This window comes from Salvelinus fontinalis, chromosome 3, assembly GCF_029448725.1.
Source record: "Salvelinus fontinalis isolate EN_2023a chromosome 3, ASM2944872v1, whole genome shotgun sequence".
In the NCBI taxonomy this organism is placed as follows: Eukaryota; Metazoa; Chordata; class Actinopteri; order Salmoniformes; family Salmonidae; genus Salvelinus; species Salvelinus fontinalis.
This window is the reverse complement of record NC_074667.1, coordinates 5,450,983-5,475,541: the sequence shown is the minus strand read 5'-3', so window position 1 is coordinate 5,475,541 and position 24,559 is coordinate 5,450,983. Positions and strand designations below refer to the sequence as shown.

The window sequence follows — 24,559 nt, the reverse complement described above, 5'->3', positions numbered from 1 at the left end:
CGTTTCCTCAGACCAACTAAAGCACATCATCTCCACAATTGACCAATCGGATGTGAGAATACTGTCATATCCAATAGGTGTACTGTAGCTGTGCAAAACTAATGGGATTGCTAATTTACACGCCTTGTAGAGGATGTTTGACAGACAGATGTGGTTGATGACTCAAAACTCGAGCTAATAGAATGTCAAATTTTGACTGAAAATCGTTTTGTGTCTGGTACAATGTTTTCTGCCCTCGTTCCTTGCCATTAGCCTACATCAATATTTTGTATAAATGTCCAGCTCATTCGAGTGAAACATTGGGGAATAAAAACAAAGAGCTCCGATAGTTGTAACAATGCAATAAATTATTGTTTCCTAGTTTGACAAGCAAGTTAGTTACAAAGTTAAAAGTAACCTAGTTGTCACAATTGCTAAAACTTAGACACGAGACTTGTAGGCCTACTTTAGCTCCAACAGAAGAAAGATGACGAAGATACGACTATTAGGCTATTGTTTTGCTAGTACTACACTGTAGGCTAATTAAACAAGAATACAGGCTATATCATTTCAAAAAAGTCAACGACGGTACACCAGGACTTGCATGAAGCTAAAGTGAAACTATTCAGGTCTCTGAAGTAGCCTAGGCCAAGTCCACCTACATACATTTAATGTTACCTTGTTTCTACTTGCTATCCCTTGAAATTCTACAAACACGTGTTATTAGTAGGCTATCCACTTCCTAGAAAGTGAGCTCTGTATATAAGAAGCTTCCTATCGCGACATTTTGGGAATACTTACATCTGCACAGAAATGACCCCCCCCCCCCCCCAATTAAATTCAATGGGCTTTATTGACATGGGAAACATATGTTAACATTACCAAAGCAAGTGAAGTAGATAATATAAAAAAGTGAAATAAACAATAAAAATGAACAGTAAACAATACACTCCCAGAAGTTCCAAAAGAGTCGGGACATTACAAATGTCATATTATGTATATATACAGTGTTGTAACGATGTACAAATGGTCAAAGTACAAAAGGGAAAATAAATAAGCATAAATATGGGTTCTATTTACAATGGTGTTTGCTCTTCACTGGTTAACCTTTTCTTGTGGCAACAGGTCACAAATCTTACTGCTGTGATGGCACACTGGTATTTCACCCAGTACATTTGGCAGTTTATCAAAATCGGGTTTGTTTTCAAATTCTTTGTGGATCTGTGAAATCTGAAGGAAATATGTGTCTCTAATATGGTCATACATTGGGCAGGAGGTTAGGAAGTGCAGCTCAGTTTCCACCTCATTTTGTGGGCAGTGTGCACATAGCCTGTCTTCTCTTGAGATCCAGGTCTGCCTTTCTCAATAGCAAGGCTATGCTCACTGAGTCTGTACATAGTCAAAGTTTTCCTTAAGTTTGGGTCAGTCACAGTGGTCAGGTATTCTGCCACTGTGTACTCTCTGTTTAGGGCCAAATAGCATTCTAGTTTGCTCAGTTTTTTTGTAATTCTTTCCAATGTGTCAAGAAATTATCTTTTTGTTTTCTCATGATTTGGTTGGGTCTAATTGTGTTGCTGTCCTGGGGCTCTGTGGAGTGTGTTTGTGAACAGAGCCCTAGGACCAGCTTGCTTTGGGGATTCTTCTCCAGGTTCATCTCTCTGTAGGTGATGGCTTTGTCTCTCTATGCAATTCAAAGGGATTTATTGGCATGGGTAACATGTTTAGATTGCCAATGCAAGTGGAATACATGATACACAAAAGTTTAATAAACAATCAGAAATTAACAGTAAACATTAAACTCTCAAAAGTTTCTTAAAGTATAGAGACATTTCAAATGTTATACATCTGGCTATGCAGTGTTGTAACAATGTGAAAGTAGTTTAAAGAACAAAAGGGAAAATAAATAGACAGATGAGTATTGTTTGTATTTAAAATGACTTTTTTGCTTCACTGGTTGCCCTTTTTTGGCAACAGGTCACAAATCTTGCTGCTGTGATGGCACACTGTGGTATTTAACCTTACAGATATGGGAATTTATCAAAATAGGATTTGTTTTCAAATTCTTTGTGGGTCTGTGTAATCTGAGGGAAATGTGTCTCTAATTGGCATTGGCAATGCTCCTTATAGGACACATCACTGCACTCTAGACTCCTCTGTAAACTGGTCCTCTGTTCTGCCAGTCACATTATGTTAAAGGTCCCCAAAGAACACACATCCCTGGGTCGCTCGTCTTTTCAGTTCTCTGCAGCTAGCGACTGGAACGAGCTGCAACAAACACACAAACTGGACAGTTTTATCTCAACCTCTTCATTCTAAGACTCAATCATGGACACTCTTACTGACAGTTGTGGCTGCTTTGCGTGATGTACTGTTGTCTACCTTCTTGCCCTTTGTGCTGTTGTCAATGCCCAATACTGTTTGCACCCTGTTTTGTGCTGCTACCGTGCTGTGCTGCTGCCATGTGGTGTTGCTTCCATGTTGTTGTCATGTTGTGTTGCTACCATGCTATGTTGTTGTCTTAGGTCTCTTTATGTAGTGTTGTGTTGTCTCTCTTGTTGTGATGTGTGTTTTGTCCTATATTTTTAATCCCAGCCCCCGTTCCCACAGGAGGCCTTTCGCCTTTTAGTAGGCCGTCATTGTAAATAAGAATTTGTTCTTAACTGACTTGCCTAGTCAAATAAAGGTTAAATAAAAAAAGAAGACATATATTTGGCAGGAGGTTAGAAAGTGCATCTCAATTTCCACCTAATTTTGTGGAAACTGAATATTCCTTCATTTTGAATCAGTCACAGTGATCAGGTATTCTGCCACTGTGTACTGCTCTGTTTAGGGCCAAATAGCATTCCAGTTTGCGTTTTTTTTGGTTAGTGCTTTCCAATGTGACAAGTAATTATATTTTTGTTTTCTAAAGATCTCTCTCACACACACACAAACATTTGTATGAATATGCATGTGTGAAGAGTAGACGACAACATTTAGTTTGGCTCTAGACCTCGCCTGTTGTAGATGTGTCATAAGGTGCAGGGACTCCATAGCAGGGACTACTGGGCCATCTAGTGGTACAAAATTAGAATAAATTGTGAAATGATACAGGAGAAAAAATATGCAGATAATTTGATTGGCTACATACAGATAATTGCCAAAATAATGGAAACACTTGAATAAATGAGGGATACAAAATATATTGAAAGCAGGTGCTTCCACACAGGTGTGGTTCCTGAGTGAATTAAGCAATTAAAAACCCATCATGCTTACTGCCATGCAACACTACAGACATCGGACGTCCAGCAATGCCATCAGCAATCAGCAACCCCCCCCACCCCGGAGGAGCTGCAGCACACCTGATAAATTGAAATAAATGTGCCAAAGAGTTACTGCTGTCTGTTCAGAAATAAATGAAATAATTCAGAATAGCCTACTACACCACGATAAATTTAGCCACAGACGAATAGCTTATTTTCAAAATAGCCTAACTGCGGAGTGCAGCCCAATAACAAGGCACAACCTATAGCCGGGAACACGCAGCAAATCTGTCAGTGAACAAAGAACATGCAGACAAAACCGGCCTTTCGCAATATTTCAAATAGTCTACAATTGCAGGAAAGCACAGGTTGGAAAGCTGTAGGGTACCAAATATTTTCTGAACTTCCAAATATTGTTTTACAAAGTAAAGCGAGAGAGAGAAAGGCTTTTGCCATGAGCTCATATGCCATCAACAGCACGCGAGCTGTGCATCATTGGGTGAGTCAGTGAAACTGGAATGCATTTTTAGGACTTTAATTTTTTCCTCATATTGTAGCGAGGATGACCGTTCAAAACTAATTTTCCCAGTAGGAAATAGTTTTCCCCTGCTTTCCCAGTTGTCTTGAACACACTGAGGTCGGAGATTTCCCAACTCCTAATTCACAGTTTTTTTTAAACGCGGCATTAAAAACGATTATGCCAAAGTCTCCAGTCATGTAAAATGACGTGGCATTGCATGAAATGCGTTTATAAAGGCACCACATTTCCCGGACACTAGGCCACAACATTTTTTCCCCCATGTGTGTAACTTCGGTAAGTTCCTCTACTCTACGCCACTACGCAAATGTGATGACATGTATGCAATGCTTTATTATGAAGGTGATTTTGTTCTAATGCATTCCGGTACCTCACATCTCCAAGTAAAAAAAAAAAAGATTGACGAGAAAAATACAGTCCAACCCATTGGGAATCTCACCGCACCCTCATATGCCATGTCTTGAAATAGGCATATAGACGGACTCAAAGTAAGTTTATATTGTAAAACTTCTGACAGCCAACTTTGTAACTCCATAACTTTTGGACATTATAGCACTGCAGAAGGCATGAATCATTCAGCCACTGTTAGTTTTGCTTAAAGGACAGCAGCAGCAGCGGCAGAAGACACAGGACTCATGGACTTGGGAGGAGATTCTGGACGGCAAGGGACCCTGGGCTCAGCCAGGGGAATATCGCCGTCCCAAAGCAGAGTTGAAGGCAGAGAGGCGCCGGCATGAGGAGGCAGCGCGGCGACGCGGTTGGAAGCCCGAGAGTCAGCCCCAAAAATTTCTTGGGGGAGGCACACGGGGAGTGTGGCTAAGCCAGGTAGGAGACCTGAGCCAACTCCCCGTGCTTACCGTGGAGTGAGAGGGCGTCTACTGGTCAGGCACCGTGTTATGCGGTGGAGTGCACGGTGTCCCCAGTACGCGTGCTTAGCCCAGTGCGGGCTATTCCACCTCGCCGCACTGGCCGGGCTAGGTTGGGCATCGAGCCGGGTGCCATGAAGCCGGCTCAACGCATCTGGTCTCCAGTGCGTCTCCTCGGGCCGACGTACATGGCACCAGCCTTACGCATGGTGTCCCCGGTTCGCCAGCATAGCCCAGTGCGGGCTATTCCACCTCGCCGCACTGGCAGGGCTACGGGGACCATTCAACCAGGTAAGGTTGGGCAGGCTCGGTGCTCAAGAGCTCCTGTACTCCTTCACGGTCCGGTATATCCGGTGCCACCTCCACGTACCAGTCCTCCGGTGGCAGCCCCCCGCACCAGGCTGTCTTTCCGGTTTCTCTCTACAGTTGCTCCCGCCTGTCCAGCGCTGCCAGAGCCTTCCTCTTCTCCAGCGCAGCCAGTCTCCCGTCTGTCTTGAGCCGCCAGAGTCTCCCGTCTGTCCTGAGCCGCCAGAGTATCCCGTCTGTCCTGAGCCGCCAGAGTCTCCCGTCTGTCCTGAGCCGCCCGTCTGTCCTGAGCCGCCCGTCTGTCCTGAGCCGCCCGTCTGTCCTGAGCCGCCCGTCTGTCCTGAGCCGCCCGTCTGTCCTGAGCCGCCCGTCTATCCTGAGCCGCCCGTCTGTCCAGCGCCGCCTGAGCCGCCCGTCTGCTCAGCGCCGCCTGAGCCGCCCGTCTGCTCAGCGCCGCCTGAGCCGCCCGTCAGTCAGGAGCCGCCGGAGCCGTCCTTCATTCCGGAGCTCCCGGAGTCCCCCGCCTGTCCGGAGCTGCCGGAGTTGTCCTTCATTCCGGTGCTGCCGGAATCTCCCGTCCATTCGGGACCCATGGCTAGGGTTCCCAGGCCAAGGTCGGCGGCGAGGATTGCCGCTCATAAGAGGCCACGGGGGCGATTAAGGAGGCGGACAAAAACAATGGTGAAGTGGGGTCCACGTCCCTCGCTAGAGCCGCCACCGCGGACAGACGCCCACCCAGACCCACCCCTATAGGTTTAGATTTTGCGGCCGGAGTCCGCACCTTGGGGGTGGGGGGGGGGGGGGTACTGTCACATTCTGACCTTTATTTTCCCTTGTTTTGTCTTTATTTAGTATGGTCAGGGCGTGAGTTGGGGTGGGCCGTCTATGTTATTTGTTTCTATGTTTAGGTTTGTTCATTTAGCCTGATATGATTGAGAACCATGAGGCAGGTGTTTTGCATTGTCTCTGATTGGGAGCCATATTTAGGTTGCCTGTTTTCACTGTTGGTTTGTGGGTGTTTGTCTTCCGTGTCAGTGTTTGTCGCCACACGGTACTGTTTCGGTTCGTTCACATTTGTTATTTTGTTATTTGTATAGTGTTCAGTTTATTAAAACATGGACACTTACCACTCTGCGTATTGGTCCTCCGATCCTTCTCGCCTCTCCTCGTCAGATGAGGAGGAAGAGATAGACAGCCGTTACATCCCTCATATTGTTATAGTGTTCTTAACTGTGAAGTTGTTCATGTTCTCAGCTCCATCATTTGAAAACAGACACGTGAAATGATTCTGGGGATGAGCATGCACATCTTCATTAGACCAGAGAATCTTGTTTCTCATGATCTGAGGGTCTTTAGGTGCCTTTTGACAAACTCCAAGTGGGCTGTCATGTGCCTTTTACTGAGGACTGGCTTCTGTCTGGCGACTTTTCCATAAAGGCCTGATTGGTGGAGTGCTGCAGAGATGATTGTCCTTCTGGAAGGTTCTCCCATCTCCACAGAGGAGATCTGGAGCTCTGTTAGAGTGACCATAGGGTTCTAGGTCACCTCCCTGACCAAGGCCCTTCTCCCCCGATTGCTCAGTTTGGCCGGACGGCCAGCTCTAGGAAGAGTCTTGGTGGTTCCAAACTTCTTTCATTTAAGAATGATGGAGGCCACTGTGTTCTTGGGGACCTTCAATGCTGCAGAATTTTTGTTGGTACCCTTTCCCAGATCTGTGCCTCATCACAATCCTGTCTCAGAGCTCTACAGACAATTTCTTCGACCTCATGGCTTGGTTTTTGCTCTGATATGCACTGTCAACTGTGGGACCTTATATTGACAGGTGTGTGCCTTTCCAAATCATGGCCAATCAATTGAATTTACCACAGGTGGACTCCAATCACGTTGTAAAAACATCTCAAGGATGATCAATGGAAACAGGATGCACCTGAGCTCAGTTTCGAGTCTCATAGCAAAGGGTCTGAATACTTATGTAAGTAAGGTTTTTCAGTTTTTTATTTTTAATACATTTGCTAAAATTCTAAAAACCTGTTTTCGCTTTGTCATTATGGGGGTATTGTGTGTATTTATTTAATACATTTTAGAATAAAGCTGTAATGTAACAAAATGTTGAAAATAGTTTTGCCATTCTGTTATAAGTTTTGTTATTATTTTATTTTTGGAATTTATTACATTTATGGATCTGCAGGGGACTTTTCAGATTTTCCTAATTTTAATATAATTGAAATAACTGTTTGATCCATGGAACTTGGAAGCACTGAATTGAGTGACGTGTTTCTTTCTCCCAGAATGTCAAATAAAATGATATCTTCTCCACACAAATGTTTTAACAGTGTCTAATATTTATGTTTGGGTGATTTCTATGTTGCATCCTAAGATGCTGGATTCTTCTGCTGAAGACTTATAATAAACGGAATAGATTTATTTCATGTTTATTTCATGTTCACCATAACACATTCCAGTCGACCACTCTCTACAGTGTCTTCAGCCCAGCTCACCAATACATAATTGAACTTTAACCGCCCTTGCATCGCGTAATCCAATCACTTCAATGCCAGAACGGAAACCCCATTGTCATTTGTTAATTCAAATAACTGAACCCCTGCATGCAAACCCCATTGGCTATTTGCAACCATTTTAAACCTAAACTCATTAACACATAATACATTTATCAATACACCACATTCTATTTTTAGTGATAATTTTTTTGTTTGCTGATAGTTACTTTTTGAAGGGATTGGTTTGACAATAAGATGAAAACATCATGATTGGTTGTGTTCATGCCAAATGAAAAGGTAGTATAAAACAATATACATTTAAATGACATGTCTACTATTAGGCCCCGAAACTCGGTATAATTAGCACAATGTTCACCACCATCAACAAAACACCAAATGGAATTTGTGGAAGAATGGTGTTGCATCCATAGCAATTAGAACACTCTGGATCTCTATGGTTGCATCCTTCCAATAGAGTTCCAGACACTTGTAGGCATTGGCTGACGTTTGATGGCGTCACTTCTACGACACACAATGATGCCAACCAAGGTCCATTGAAGCTGTTCTGGCTCTTGGTGGCCCAGCGTCCTATTAAACTGCTTTATGTTGATGTTTCCTTTATTTTGGCAGTTAGGCTACCTGTAAGTTCCCAATTAGTTTTAAATTATCATTAAAACGTCACAATGCGTCGAACATTTTCGCTTTCATTTTGTCACAAAAAAAGAAGGATGGGAAGCAATAAATTCCGGGATTGGATATGCTACAGTTTCAAAAACGTACAGTATGTTGGTGAAGGTATTCTTTCGGGCTAGGCTATTGGTCATCAAATAACAAGTAGGACCACTCTTCGTGCTATTAAAATGCCTTTATTGAGGTGCCATGTGCCATGTTAGCATTAAAAAAGTGCATTGGCCGTCCTTGATCTTTGATGTGGCTGTCAAAATGTATTAAATACACACATCGACTTGTGAGTCAAGACAATACAGCCACATCTCAATGGTGCCAGTCAGCTAGACTTCTTAAACAGAAGAGTTATCCTCGAAACTTCATCCTCAGCCAATGAAAGACGAAGAACGCAGTCGCAAATAGACTACAGTACCGTCGTGCAGCTGCAGGAGAGTTATCAGTCTCCTAGTAAAATACTTGAAGATACTGGGCGTCTGTCTCCACTCCATCAAGCGCGTGCAAACGATACGCTACTAATCAGTAAAATCCACTACAAGAGCGGAAACGTTTATTATATTTAGATGGATCTCACAAATAAAATCGAGTGGCATTATTGAATGTATTTAATAATACTAGAATACTACTAGAATTTTTATGTGCAAGATGGAACTGTAAATATTATTTGTTTTATCAGTGAGTTCTAGCCACTACAATATTATTTAAAACCAGCAAGACAGTTGCATTATTAACTGCTTGAGAATTTTCCCTGAGCATAAACACTTCTTGATCTTTTTTTCTTTACCCAGATTTGATTGAGATTACATCGGAAGTTATCAATGGATTTCTATAATGTGTCGGTTTTGTATGATAACACCTCGCCGGTTGCAGGGAACTCATCTGAAGCTTCAACAGGTAAGCATTTATCATGGTTGAAAATATTTCAACAGTAGGCTATTCAGTATAGCAATTAAACAACCAGATAGTAGAAACGTGTAATGGTCACTGCACTGGAGGAAATCTTTGCGAGTTTCAAAAATAATTCATAGCCCGCAATGATTTCACATTATTTTATTATGGCACACATAATGTAGGCTATAATGAAAGCTACAGTCAAACTCTTTTTTATTTTCATTCGTTTTTCCTTGAAGACGTTAAATGGTTGGTTTCCTTCACTGCTCTGTCTAACACTTGTTATTCAGAGGGAAATGAAAATCTGTCTAGTAGCTTCTTGAAGGCACAGCTAGTGCCAACCTTTTCCTTTTTGAGTGACTTGTTTTTCGTCGGAATGGCTCATATTCTACCTTAATCTCAAAAGAGCCATGAAAATTCCTGTGAACTTTTAGTCACCACACACATACAGTAGCAGCTATGTTATTGAGTTTTTTTTTGTCAAAGATACTGTATATAGCACATACCAAGGGCACTAAAATATATTGTAACGACCCTGGGTTTATAAGCACGGAAATCGACTTTGCCGCATGCTTTTGCGGCACAGTCGATAGCGCGCCGGACTTCGGGCTGAAAGGTCGAAGGTTCGAGACCTGCTCCCTGCTGTTTCATTACAATATGTTACTGGGAACGGAAATATCTTCACGGGTTTGGTTTATGGATAGCCTATACTGTATACTATATATCATGCTTTATTACAATGTTCCTCTGCTGCTCGTAAATTCTGGCTGATGCCAAAGTCCTGACTTCAGTGTCTGGAAAGTCTGTTTTGCTGTTGTCGGCACGATGCGTTGATAATGAGGGGGGCTGTTTTCAAATCCAAACAGTGAGAAATCTCAACAAGCCGCCTGATCCCGCGAGCTAACACAAATGTGGTATAGCAACACAGTGCCTTCAGAAAGTATACAAACCACTTGACTTTTCCACATTTTGTTGTGTTACAAAGTGGGATTAACCTGGATTTAATTGTCGTTTTTTGTAAACAATCTACACAAAACACTCTGTAATGTCAAAGTGGAAGAAAAACACAACTATTCAACTCCTTGAGTTAATACATGTTAGAATCACAGTTGGCAGCAATTACAGCTATGAGTCTTTCTGGGTAAGTCTCTAAGAGCTTTCCACACATGGATTGTGCAAGATTTGCTCATTATTCTTTTCAAAATTCTTCAAGCTCTGTCTGGACAACCATTTTTTGGTCTTGCCATATTTTCAAGAGGATTTAAGTCAAAACTGTAACTCGGCCCTTCATGAACATTCACTGTGTTCTTGGTAAGCAACTCCAGTGTTGACTTTGTGTTTTAGGTTATTGTCCTGCTGAAAGGTGAGTTCATCTCCCAGTGTCTGATGGAAAGCAGACTGAACCAGCATACCCATAACATGATGCAGCCACCACTATGCTTGAAAATATGGAGAGCGGTACTCAGTAATGTGTTGTATTGGATTTGCCCCAAACATAACACTTTGTATTCAAGACAAGCCACATTTTTTGCTGTATTGCTTTAGTGCCTGGTTGCGAACAGGATGCATGTTTTGGAATATTTTTTTATTTTGTACAGGCTTCCTTCTTTTCAGTCTTCAGTCTTTTCAGTCAGTTAGGTTATTATTGTGAAGTAACTATAATGTTGATCCATCCTCAGTTATCTCCTATCACAGTCAATAAACTCTGTAACTGTTTTAAAGTCACCATTGGTGTCACGTTCCTGACCGGTTTTCTGTTATTTTGTATGTGTTTGACGGTCAGGGCGTGAGTTTGGGTGGGTAGTCTATGTTATGTGTTTCTATGTTTGTATAAGGGTGACCTGATATGGCTCTCAATTAGAGGCAGGTGGTTTTCATTTCCTCTGATTGAGAGCCATATTTAGGTAGGTGTTTTCACACTGTTTGTTTGTGGGTGGTTGTCTCCTGTGTCTGTGTCAGTGTATGTTACGCCACACGGGACTGTTTTCGGTTTTGTTTGTTTGTTCGTTTTTTTATGTAGTCTGTTTCCTGTTCATGCGTTCTTCACGTTATATGTAAGTTCGTGTCCAGGTCTGTCTACATCGTTTATTTGTTTTGTAATTATTCAAGTGTTCGTCGTGTTTTCTGTTTTGTTTATTAAAATATCATGTCGTATCAAACCGCTGCATTTTGGTCGAATCACTACTACTCCTTTTCGGATGAAGAGGAGGAGGAACGCCGTTACAATTGGCCTCATGGTGAAATCCCTGAGCGGTTTCCTTCCTCTCTGTCAATTGAGTTAGGAAGGACACCTGTATATTTGTAGCGCCTGGGTGTATTGATACACCATCCAAAGTGTAATTAATAACTTCACCATGCTCAAAGGGATATCCAATAGGTGCTCTTCTTTGTGAGGCATTGGAAAACTTCCCTGATCTTTGTGGTTGAATCTGTGTTTGAAATTCACTGCTCGACTAATGGACCTTACAGATAATTGTATGTCTGGTGTATGGAGATGAGATAGTCATTCAAAAATCATGTTGAACACTATTATTGCACACAGAGTGAGTCCATGCAACTTATTATGTGACTTGAGCACATTTTTATTCCTGCACTTATTTAGGCTTGCCATTAAAAAGGGGTTGAATACTTAATGACTCAAGACATTTCAGCTTTTCATTATTAATGAATTAGTACACATTTCTAAAAACATAATTCCACTTTGACATCATGGGCTATTGCGTGTAGGCCAGTGACAACACATCTCAATTGAATCCATTTTAAATTGCGGCTATAACACAACAAAATGTGTAAAAAGTCAAGGGGTGTTGTAACGGTTTTCTTCCGTTGGTGAAGGAGAGGAGGACCAAAACGCAGCGCGGCTAGTGTTCAACATAATTTAATAAAGATAACAACGTGAACACTACAAGTAACAAAACAATAAATGTGAAAACCGAAACAGTCCTAGCTGGTGCAGAGGAACACAAAGACAGGAAACAATCACCCGCAAACAAACAGTGAAAACAGGCAACCTTAATATGGTTCCCAATCAGAGACAATGACAAACACCTGCCTCTGATTGAGAACCATATTAGGCCAAACAACAAACCCAACATAGAAACATAAAACATAGAATGCCCACCCAGCTCACGTCCTGACCAACTAAACAAAGACTGAACAAAGGATATAAGGTCAGGAACGTGACAGGTGTGAATAGGGCTGTTACGGGTTGTTACGTGACTAAACGGTCACACAGTGAGTTACAGTTCATTTAAGGACATCAGTAAACTGAAATAATTTCATTACGCCCTAATATATGGATTTCACATGACTGGGCAGGGGTGCAGCCATGGGTGGGCCTGGGAGGGTATAGGCCCACCCACTGGGGAGCAAGGCACAGCACATCATTATTAGTTTTTCTCCACAGAAGGGCTTTATTATAGACAGAAGTACTCCTCAGCACGTGTAATGATCATGCTTTTTAATCATTATTGACATGCCAAGATTATCTTGGCAAAGGAGAAATGATCACTAATAGGGATGTAAACACATATGTGCTCAACATTTGAGAGAAATTAGCTTTTTGTGCAAATGGAAACTTTGGAGATCTTTTATTTCAGCTCATGAAACATGGGACCAACCCATTACATGTTGCGTTTATATTTTTTGTTCATTATAGTATAATCTAATCTGTTCAAAACAGTGGCAGGAGGTGCAATAGTGGTCATTCTATTTTTTACATGGAAAAGTAATATTGGTGTATTTATGCATTTGTTCAAATGCACAGATCGCTTTATACACTACATGGCTAAAAGTATGTTGACACCCCTTCAAATGAGTGGATTTGTCTATTTCAGCCACACCTGTTGCTGACAGGTAAATATAATCGAGCACACAGCCATGCAATCTCCATAGACAAACATTGGCAGTAGAATGGCCTGTACTGAAGAGCTCAGTGACTTTCAACATGGCACCGTCATAGCATGCCACCTTTCCAACAAGTCAGTTCATCAAATTTCTCAAATGTCTAGGAGCAACAACGGCTCAGCCGCAAAGTGGTAGGCCACACAAGCTCACAGAACGGGACCACTGAGTGCTGAAGCTCGTAGCACATAAAAATCGTCTGTCCTCGGTTTTAACACTCACTACCGAGTTCCAAACTGCCCTTGGAAGCAACGTCAGCACAATAACTGTTCATCGGCAGCTTCATGAAATGAGTTTCCATGGCCGAGGAGCCTCACCCAAGCATAAGATCACCATGCACAATGCCAAGCGTCGGCTGGAGTGGTGTAAGGCTTGCTGCCATTGGATTCTGGAGCTGTGGAAATGCTAATTTGTCCTGGGATATAAACATTGAGTTGTTATTTTACCTGAAATGCACAAGGTCCTCTACTCCGACAATTAATCCACATATAAAAGGGTAAAAGTTGGTTTTCTAGCAAACTCTCCTCCTTCAGGCTTCTTCTTCTTCTTTGGACTTTATATGGCGGATGGCAACCAACTTTAATGTGCATTACCACTACCGACTGGACTGGAGTGTGGACCTCAGTTAATCTTTCAGTCACCCACGTGGGTGTATGCTCTTAAAAACCAATGAGGAAATGGCACATGGGTATATGCTCCTAAAAACTATAAGGAGATGGGAAAGGCGTGACTTGAGCGTCACAAATAGAACCAGGTTCTATTTTAGCACCTGGCCATGCAGGTGCTCATTGACGCGCACAAGCAGTGTGGGTGCAATGATTGAATAACATGTACAGTTGAAGTTGGAAGTTTACATACACTTAGGTTGGAGTCATTAAAACTTGTTTTTCAACCACTCCACACATTTCTTGTTAACAAACTAAAGTTTTGGCAAGTCGGTTAGGACATCTATTTCGTGCATGACACTAGTAATTTTTCCAACTATTGTTTACAGACAGATTATTTCACTTATAATTCCCTGTATCACAATTCCAGTGGGTCGGACGTTTACATACACTAAGTTGACCGTGCCTTTAAACAGCTTGGAAAATTCCAGAAAATGATGTCATGGCTTTAGAAGCTTCTGATAGGCTAATTGACATCAGTTGAGTCAATTGGAGGTGTTCCTGTGGATGTATTTCAAGGCCTACCTTCAAACTTCGTACCTCTTTTCTTGACATCATGGGAAAGTCAAAATAAATCAGCCTAGACCTCAAAAAATAAATTGTAGACCTCCACAAGTTTGGTTCATCCTTGGGAGCAATTTCCAAACGCCTGAAGGTACCACGTTCATCTGTACAAACAATAGTATGCAAGTATAAACACCATGGGACCACGCAGCCGCCATACCGCTCAGGAAGGAGATGCGTTCTGTCTCTTAGAGATGAACGTACTTTGGTGCGAAAAGTGCAAATCTATCCCAGAACAACAACAAAGGACCTTGTGAAGATGCTGTAGGAAACAGGTACAAAGGTATCTATATGCACAGTAAAATGAGTCCTATATCGACATAACCTGAAAGGCTGCTCAGCAAGGAAGAAGCCACTGCTCCTAAACCGCCATCAAAAAGCCAGACTACGGTTTGCAACTGCACATGAGGACAAAGATCGTACTTTTTGGAGAAATGTCCTCTGGTCTGATGAAACGAAAATAGAACTGTTCGGCCATAATGACCATCGTTATGTTTGGAGGAAAAAGGGGGAGACTTGCAAGCCGAAGAACACCATACCAACCTTTGCTGCAGTAGGGACTGGTGCCCTTCATAAAATAAATGGCATCATGAGGAAAGGAAAATTATGTGGATGTATTGAAGCAACATCTCAAGACATCAGTCAGGAAGTTAAAGCTTGGTCGCAAATAGGTCTTCCAAATGGACAATGACCCCAAGCATACTTCCAAATTTGTGGCAAAATGCTTTCAGGACAACAAAGTCAAGGTATTGGAGTGGCCATCACAAAGCCCTGACCTGAATCCCATAGAAAATTTGTGTGTAGAACTGAAAAAGTGTGTGTGAGCAAGGAGGCTGACAAACCTGACTCAGTTACACCAGCTCTGTCAGAAGGAATGGGACAAAATTCACGCAACTTATTGTGGGAAGCTTGTGGAAGGCTACCCGAAACGATTGACCCAAGTTAAACAATATAAAGGCAATGCTACCAAATACTAATTGAGTGTATGTAAATTTCTGACCCACTGGGAATGTGATGAAAGAAATAAAAGCTGAAATAAATCATTCTCTCTACTATTATTCTGATATTTCACATTCTTAAAATAAAGTGGCGATCCTAACTGACCTAAGACATAATTTTTATTATGATTAAATGGCAGGAATTGTGAAAAACTGAGTTTAAATGTATTTGGCTAAGGTGTATGTAAACTTCTGACTTCAACTGTATATGTAGCAAAAAAGCTGTAAAAAAACCTACAAGATATTTGTCCTCCGAAGAGGGGGGTGGTGGAGGGGTTAATAATAAAAAATGTGATATATCATACCGGTACTTTAATAACATTCTCTTCTGCTGCTCTTGTGTCCCTATAGGTGGGGGTCATGATGCCTACTACAACAACGCCATCTTGCCCACCATATTTGGCATCATCTGTTTCCTGGGCATTATGGGTAACTGCATGGTCATCTACACCATCCTGAAGAAGACCAAGTGCCGCGCCAAGCAGACCGTCCCCGACATCTTCATCTTCAATCTGTCCATCGTCGATCTCCTCTTCCTCGTCGGTATGCCCTTTCTCATCCACCAGTTGATGGGCAACGGCTCGTGGTGCTTTGGCGCCACTATGTGCACAGTCATCACCGCGCTGGACTCCAACAGCCAGATCGTGAGCACCTACATCCTCACAGTCATGACTTTGGACCGCTACCTGGCCACTGTCCACCCTATCCGCTTCAACTACGTTCGGACGCCGTGCGTGGCAACCTCGGTTATCATTCTAGTATGGACGCTGTCTTTGCTGACCATCATCCCTGTGTGGATGTACGCGGGCCTCATGCCTCTGCCTGGTGACCTGGTGGGCTGTGCCCTGCTACTTCCCGATCCGTCTACCAACATCTACTGGTTCACACTCTACCAGTTTGTCCTGGCTTTCGCTCTGCCTCTCCTCATCATCTGTGTGGTCTTTTTCAAGATCCTCAAGCACATGGCCACCAGCGTGGCCCCCTTGCCCCCCAGGAGCCTGAGGGTGCGCACCAAGAAAGTAACCCGTATGGCGGTGGCCATCTGCCTGGCTTTCTTCATCTGCTGGGCCCCTTACTACATCCTCCAGCTGGTTCACGTTGGAGTCCAGAACCCCAGCCCAGCCTTCTCCTACGCCTACAACATAGCCATTAGCATGGGCTACATTAACAGCTGCATCAATCCATTCCTCTACATTGTGTTGAGTGACACCTTCAAGAGGCAGCTCATCGTGGCCATGCGGCCGGTCCACAGGAAGTTCCGGGTCAACCCCACCAGCACCACGGAGGGTAGTGTTAGTCTGAGATTGACCACTGACAGACCCCAGCAGGATCAGAGCTTCAGGGAGCTGCTGCCTGCCAATATGGCCGACCACTGAGGCCTGTTGCATGACAATTTTAGTTTTGTTGAACCTTTATTGAACAAGACCTCTTTACCCAGGGAGACCTGGTGTGGCCTGGTATAGAAAGAACTGTGTATGTCATCACTGAATTTGAATACTGTACAGGCAGGACCAGTGTATTGAATCAATATATGGACCCGTGTACAGGGTAGGGTTGCAAACATCATGTAACTTTCCCCAAATCCCCTGGTTTTCCAGAAATCCGGTTGAGAGATTCCCTGAATCAGGAAGTAATAAGCAGGAAATCCAAAATCCTCCAACCAGGATATCTATAAAACCTTGGAACTTTGGGAAAGTTGGTGGATTTTTGCATCCCTAGTTTTTGCAACACTAGTACAGTCCGAGACATTTTATTGGATCACTATATGGGATCAATGATGTATGTCTACATGGGAAGAGTTAATGGATCGATCAGAATAGAAGAAGAAGAACAGAAGAATACTATCATTCAATGTGTGTGGCATCAGTGAGTAGGATCAGGCTGAGCCTGAGAGGAGATGTTTAACATTGTCAGGATGAGATTATTAAGTACCGGCCAACACATGGTACTCAGTACAATAAGCATAGGTACTGAAACATAAGGATATAAAAAAAAGGATTTGCTAATGATATCCAGTGGATAATGTAAACGTGTGAGAGTCAAGATGATTAGCTACATGTACGAATCAATGAATAAATACATACCCAGTCATAAATTACCCGCATGAGTATGACTAGTTTGATATTGTATCAGGCATTCTATTCCAATTCTTCAGGGAAGGCAGGTTTTACCACAATCCCTTACTGTAGTTTTGGTTTGGCATTCTTGCTAATGTATGTTAAATTTCATTTCAATGTACAATGTTCACATACCACTTATATTGTACAGTATGTTCAGTACTTAGTACCTACACTGCAATTGTACCATAAATACATGTTTCAGCTTCACTGAAAGCTGCGTAGTACTTTTTATCCATACATTTGTACATTGTCTAAGAAGTCATCATGTATGACCATTCGATGTGGATGTTGTGTAAATATATATGTTTATATTAATATATATACTGTATGTTTTGGTCTAATTGTATTTGTATATACAGAATGAGTTTTTTTCATTTATTCGTATTTTAATGTCAAGTTAAAATAAATATGGTTCAAACTCACGCTTCTCATCACGGTATAGAGACAGGCAATACCAACTATAATTTGATGCATGACCAGTGCAATCCTCATATTAATCATACATTTGCTTAATTAATTATGCAATGGCAATGAAATTAAGCATCGCGGATTCTCCCATCTGAATTTCTTTGATAAATTGTTAGTCTTTGTTTAGCTTTGACACTTCAAATCTCACTTTGAATCTTAATCTGATTCCTCTCCCTTTTTAAGATTTGTCTTTTTTGAAGCGAAAGTTGGAGATATACACATTAGGAACACCTTCCTAATATGGAGCCTCAATTGGTTGGGGCACGGACTCTACAAGGTGTTCAAAGCGTTCCACGAGGATGCTGGCCCATGTTGACTCCAATGCTTCCCACAGTTGTGTCAAGTTGGCTGGATGTCCTTTGGGTGGTGGACCATTCTTGACACACATGGGAAACTGTTGAGTGGGAACAATTTAATAATTCATCAATAAGGGATCATAGCTTTCACCTGGAATCATTTGGTCAGTCTATGTCATGGAAAGAGCAGGTGTCCTTAATGTTTTGTAAACTCAGTACTTTTATAAAATGCATTTATTAAAGCAGAAAATGGGTGACAAAACAGGCAGTCCATGGTATTGTATTGGAAAAACATGTCACATTGAACTGTAACTTACAGAATATTTTTCAAAGATCATCACTTTAGAGAAGTCTGATGTATAGCCGATTGTGAAAGACTCAGCATCTGTACCGTTCTTGGTACAAAACTTGTTTTGTCGAAAATATCAATAGATCTTTTCAAAGTGAACAATTACTTTGAGCTCAAAGGTGACATTATTTCACTGTAAATTATTTTGTGCTTCAAGAGTAAAAGTGGTTGTATTGAAAGTGTATTGAATCCACAAGATGTTTGGGTCAATCTTTCGTATGTCAAAGTTAATTAAAGTATGTCAAACTTGATGGTTGTGCTCTGACAAAGGACCTTGCTTCAAAACGTTGCCCTTAAGTAGGCCTAACAATAAATATAATTAAAGGGAATTATTACTGTTGTCATCCTGAACCTTCTTTTAAGATGTCAGTTCAAGTTAATTGGGTGTTTACTATTAATGCAACATGGTAAACTTATCACGTTTCAGGTAAGACCCAAATGCAGACTGTGTTGAAGTAACCATGTTTATTGTAACAACAAGGGCAGGCAAACGACAGGTCAAGGCAGGTAGGGGTCGGTAATCCAGAGTAGGGGCAACGGTACAGGACGGCAGGCAGGCTCAGGGGCAGGCAGGCGGGCTCAGTCAGGACAGGCAAGTGTCAAAACCAGGAGGGTGAGAAAAAGAAAGACTGGAGAAAAGCAGGAGCTGAGACAAAACGCTGGTTGACTTGACAAACAAGACAAACTGGCAACAGACAAACAGAGAACACAGATATAAGTACCCAGGGGATAATAGGGAAGATGGGCAACACCTGGAGGGGGGTGGAGACAAGCACAAGGACAGGTGAAACAGATCAGGGCATGACAAAACTTGAATATGGAAATTCATATCTTGACATATTTTATGTAGACTGGGAACTGACAGTAGCTAGCTATGGATACTCCTTTCTGAGAACCTTGTATTATGGTTATTCTCGTCAAGTAATACCTCGCCATCGCAGCCATCTGTCTCTCATGGCAACATTCATTTTCTTCTGTTAAAACAGAATCAGGCATCGGTCATAGGTCATGGTCCTATCACTGTCATTGTGCTTTTAAAAAAAGATTTCCAGCAGGGTGCAATATAAAGATTCCCAGCAGGGTGGATTATAAAGATTCCCAGCAGGGAGCATTATAAAGATTCCCAGCAGGATGCATTATAAAGATTACCAGCAGGGAGCATTATAAAGATTCCCAGCAGGGTGCATTATAAAGTTTCCCAGCAGGGTGCATTATAAAGATTCCCAGCAGGGTGCATTATAAAGATTCCCAGCAGGGTGCATTATAAAGATTCCCAGCAGGGTGCATTATAAAGATTCTCAGCAGGGAGCATTATAAAGATATTCCCAGCAATTCCCAGCAGGGAGCATTATAAAGATTCCCAGCAGGGTGCATTAGAAAGATTCCCAGCAGGGAGCATTAGAAAGATTCCCAGCAATTCCCAGCAGGGTGCATTAGAAAGATTCCCAGCAGAGAGCATTAGAAAGATTAGAAAGATTCCCAGCAGGGAGCATTAGAAAGATTCCCAGCAGGGTGCATTAGAAAGATTCCCAGCAGGGTGCATTATAAAGAATCCAAGCAGAGTGCATTTGATATTCCCAGCAGGGAGCATTATAAAGATTCCCAGCAGGGTGCATTATATAGATTCCCAGCAGGGTGCCTCAGTTGCAGCATGCAACAGATGAATGGGATCTACACTGAGTGTACAAAGCATTCAGAACACCTTCCTAATATTGAGTTGTACCCCTCTTTGCCCTCAGAACACCTTCCTAATATTGAGTTGTACCCCCCTTTCCCTCAGACCACCTTCCTAATATTGAGTTGTACCCCCCCTTTCCCTCAGAACACCTTCTTAATATTGAGTTGTACCCCCCCTTTCCCTCAGAACACCTTCTTAATATTGAGTTGTACCCCCCCTCTCCCTCAGAACACCTTCTTAATATTGAGTTGTACCCCCCCTTTCCCTCAGAACACCTTCCTAATATTGAGTTGTACCCCCCCTTTCCCTCAGAACACCTTCTTAATATTGAGTTGCACCCCCCCCCCACGTGACAGTTCTTGACACACTCAAACCGGTGCACCTGGCACCTACGACCATACCCCGTTCAAAGGCAATTACATATTTTGTCTTGCCCATTCACCCTCTGAATGGCACACATACACAATCCATGTCTCAATTGTATCAAGGCTTAAAAAGCATTCATTAACCTGTCTCCTCCCCTTCATCTACATTGATTGAAGTGGATTTAACAAGAGACATCAATAAGGGATCATAGCTTTCACCTGGATTCAGCTGGTCCGTCTATGTCATGGGGTGCTGGTCAAAAGTAATGCACTATATAGGGATGAAGGTGCCATTTGGAATGCAACCAGTCTGTGTTCCTCTTCCTTCATTTACCTTCTGCCTTTGTTGCTAGGCAGAAACTCTTCATTACAGCCGTTGTTTTAGTGAGGAGTTCAGAGAGAGGATGACTATGGTTCCATTGGCTCTGAAGGCAACTATTAGTTGAGGTAAGAGTTATGTGTGTGTAACTGCGTACCTCTCTTTCATGAGATGAAAGAGACACATAAGATTCTTAGAACTAATCATGACAAAAACCTTGCCTTGAGGCCAAGTTTTAACATTAATAAACCACACAAAGGATGGAGGATGAAAAGGTAGAACGGAAGAAAAGGAACAAAGTAGCGGAAATCTGCAATTACTAAATAATACTACGAATTACTGTATACTTGGCGAAAGTGCTATAGCTTGGAGTTGTGTGCGGGTACTGTCTACTCTACACTGTACATACGGTATACATTTGCATTAAATAAATGCTTTGATATCACAAATATGTTTGTTGAAGGAGTGGGCAGTCCCATTCCTTTTGTATTTGTTTATATTTATTGGATAGGATAAAGACAGAGAAGATGGACGGAAGGATAGAGTGTGCTGAAATAGCAGTGGGCTACATTCAAACCCATGCTGGCAGCAGTGTGTTCCAGGAGCAGCTTAGACCACCCAAAGCCACTCCAATACCGTTTTTAACCCAGAAACTTGAAGGCGACAATGGAAAAAAGGAAAAAGAACAAGATAGACGTCCAAGCGCAGGAGTGTGGGTAGCAGGTGGAATATAAAAGGTTTGAGAAGCATTTTGCTTGGGAACTGTTGCCTTGTCCAGCTATTTTCAAACTTCAAGTGCTGTACAGATTTTTTGTCCATTATGTTCCATGATAGCCCTGCCCCCTTCATGTCCACATAAAAATACATAATAATTGTCACGATCGTCTTCGTGAAAGAGAGAGGACCAAGGCGCAGCGTGTGGAAAATACATCTTCTTTTATTTAGAAGAGAGACAAAACACGAAACGAACACTATACATAAACTGAAACAAAACAACAAACGTGAAGCTACAAACGTTAGTGCACAAACAAGCTACAAACATTCAACATAGACAACACCCCACAAAAGCCTACTGCCTATGACTGCCTTAAATATGGCTCCCAATCAGATACAATGAATGACAGCTGTCTCTGATTGAGAACCGAACCAATCTAGGCAGCCATAGACATAACTAGACAACACTACTCTAACTCTGCCCCATACACATACAACACCCCTAGACATACAAAACACATACCTTCCCCATGTCACACCCTGACCTAACTAAAAAACATAAAGAAAACAAAGAATACTAAGGCCAGGGCGTGACAATAATAATAATAATAATAATTAGTCACTGCACCTCTTGGAGAAGGTCTCTTACTGGCTGAAGAGGTTTTGGTTGATTTTCATCTTCATCATGAGAGAAATCAATAAAGTGACAAACTACTTTAGCGTAACGGACAATTGCTTTGCTACGATGTCTCAATGTGCTCCATTGACAGGATATCCGATCACGTTGCCAGCACTTACATGGATGATAAGTAGCCTTTGTAACTACGCACAATAATGACAATAAAGAACCAAGTCACGCTCCACTGATGTCCTTGAGCTTTCTTAAGTTCTAATGTTGTGTATAGGGACAGAGATATGGACAATATCGTGACTCCGTGAAAGTGTGAATACTAATGTAATTACTAGGAGTGAATACTAAAAGGAATTCACAAGAGATGATTCATTATGCATTTCCCGTGCCCATGGTCAGCAACAGGAGGTAGTTCGGGCACACTTAAACCAATTAACAAGGCTTAATTGAGCCTTCGTTAAGTATTCATAAGCACTACATAGATGGATCACCAATTATTTATAAGCAGACGCATACTACATTAAAGGAGCTGTAGAAGGTCCTTTTATCTGGCCTTTGCCAAAAGTAGCGTAACCCCTTTAAATAGCATAACATTTTACTTGAATGAATTATTTCTGAAGCATCTACAATATATAGCCCTTTTGATTGACAAGCAGCTCCATCATATTAGAACGCAGACATAAAGCAGGCCTGCTAACTTAACCAGTGTGTTCATAATGGATTTTCAAAAAGCGAGCATCTTGTATTGAGTGTGACTCCTGGAGGTTATCATGCAGTGGTGCATCATTACATCCTGATCCCAGATCAGTCTGTGCTGTCTTGTCAATAGGATGTCAATGTTGTCAAGACAGTAGAAACAGATCTGGGACCAGGCTAGAGCATCATTATGGATGAATAGAACAGGGGCCTACTTTCATGTTGTCTCCACAGAGAGAGGTCACAGTATGAGATCAATGTGTGATCTGATCAACGGCTCTTCTTATGTAACTGGCACCTCAGGGGAGCATAGCCTATATAGCTAGAGAGAGGTGTGTGTGTGTGTGTGCGTGTGCGTGTGTGTGTATGTGTGTGGGACAGTACATACAGATTGTTGAGTCTCGAGGGGAAAACGAAGACGAAGAAATACAGAAATACATTATAATGATTAAATATGGTTTCTTAATAATCCATCTCATTCGTTTATGTACTCACACTGCGTTAGATCTCAAACGGCTTCTCAATATCAATCACGCACAGCATGGTGCCATGTTCAAAGAACATGCATGTTAATTTATGGAATATGGTATGCCCTCTAGTTTGCAACTGGCATGGATAAAGTGATCACATTTGAAGTCTTAATTATGCCACGTGTTGTTGTTTTTTAAAGATTGATGTTGTTTATCCATGCAGATGAAAAAAACATGCATATATTCCCAAGCATACAGTTTTTTTTTCTGGTTATAATTAGGTAGTATATATTCTGGGTTGCATTGACAAATTCTGTGTACTTATGTTTCCAGAGAAAATAAAACAGACGGTAAATTCACACAGGAAATATGTTTATGAATAAATAAAAGTGAGTAGGGTCTGCAAAGAATTAATTTCCTTAAAAAATACTCAGAAATCAAACAAAGTTATATTTTACCTTGAGTGGGCTGAATTGAAAACGTGCTTGGCATTTGGAGAAAAGACATTCAAGTGTAGGGTTGTCAAAGGCCTCAGGCACTAAAGGAGCCTTCAGAAGCCAACCCAGCGCAGAGCAGACACACTACAGGAGAGAGAGAACACACACATGTCCTCTCTCTGGAGGGCGTCATCTTTTTTGAAGTGTAGATTCTGAGAATGACAGGTCAGTCAGTTTAATATTGCATGGGTGGGAGGTGTGTGTGTGTGTGATGAGCGTACCTCATAGTCACACAGATCTGAAGTCCTGATTCAGCTGCAACATCAATTGCGGTACTTGATGTCTCAGCTTGCCCCAGGAACTATTCAATATTAAATGACTGTGTGTGATATGATGATATGCAGAAAATACAATGAATAGTACTGATTCTATTAAGAGCCATAGTTTTAACTTATAGGACCTAACGACTGTCAGCACGTGATTTCTATTAAGTTTCCTTTAAATGACGTCATCACCTGAAGACTGGAGGCGCTCGCTGAGAGTTGGATTAAGAGAAAAGCTCCATAGTCATTAAATCTCCATAGTCATTAAAGCTCCATAGTCATTAAAGCTCCATAGTCAGCTCCATAGTCATTAAAGCTCCATAGTCAGCTCCATAGTCATTAAAGCTCCATAGTCATTAAAGCTCCATAGTCAGCTCCATAGTCATTAAAGCTCCATAGTCATTAAAGCTCCATAGTCAGCTCCATAGTCATTAAAGCTCCATAGTCATTAAAGCCCCATAGTCATTAAAGCTCCATAGTCATTAAAGCACCAGAGTCATTAAAGCTCCATAGTCATTAAAGCTCCATAGTCAGCTCCATAGTCATTAAAGCTCCATAG

At 41.9% G+C, this 24,559-nt stretch overlaps 1 protein-coding gene across 1 annotated transcript; it reads left to right on the top strand.

Moving 5' to 3' along the window:
• The first annotated feature begins 8,569 nt into the window (after positions 1-8,569).
• Positions 8,570-18,618, top strand: LOC129836469 (melanin-concentrating hormone receptor 1-like). The gene is made up of 2 exons (XM_055902698.1): positions 8,570-9,007; positions 15,486-18,618. Exons 1-2 carry the CDS (start codon positions 8,932-8,934, stop codon positions 16,508-16,510), a joined length of 1,101 nt encoding a protein of 366 aa, XP_055758673.1. The 5' UTR covers positions 8,570-8,931; the 3' UTR covers positions 16,511-18,618.
• Positions 18,619-24,559: the final 5,941 nt, after the last annotated feature.

What these genes read in the sequence shown, in the direction of transcription:
- LOC129836469 (XM_055902698.1), top strand. Translation starts at nt 8,932, where the DNA reads ATGGATTTCTATAATGTGTCGGTTTTGTATGATAACACCTCGCCGGTT. An exon ending in CTCATCTGAAGCTTCAACAG is followed by an intron (nt 9,008 to 15,485) that starts GTAAGCATTTAT and finishes GTGTCCCTATAG; the next exon opens with GTGGGGGTCATGATGCCTAC.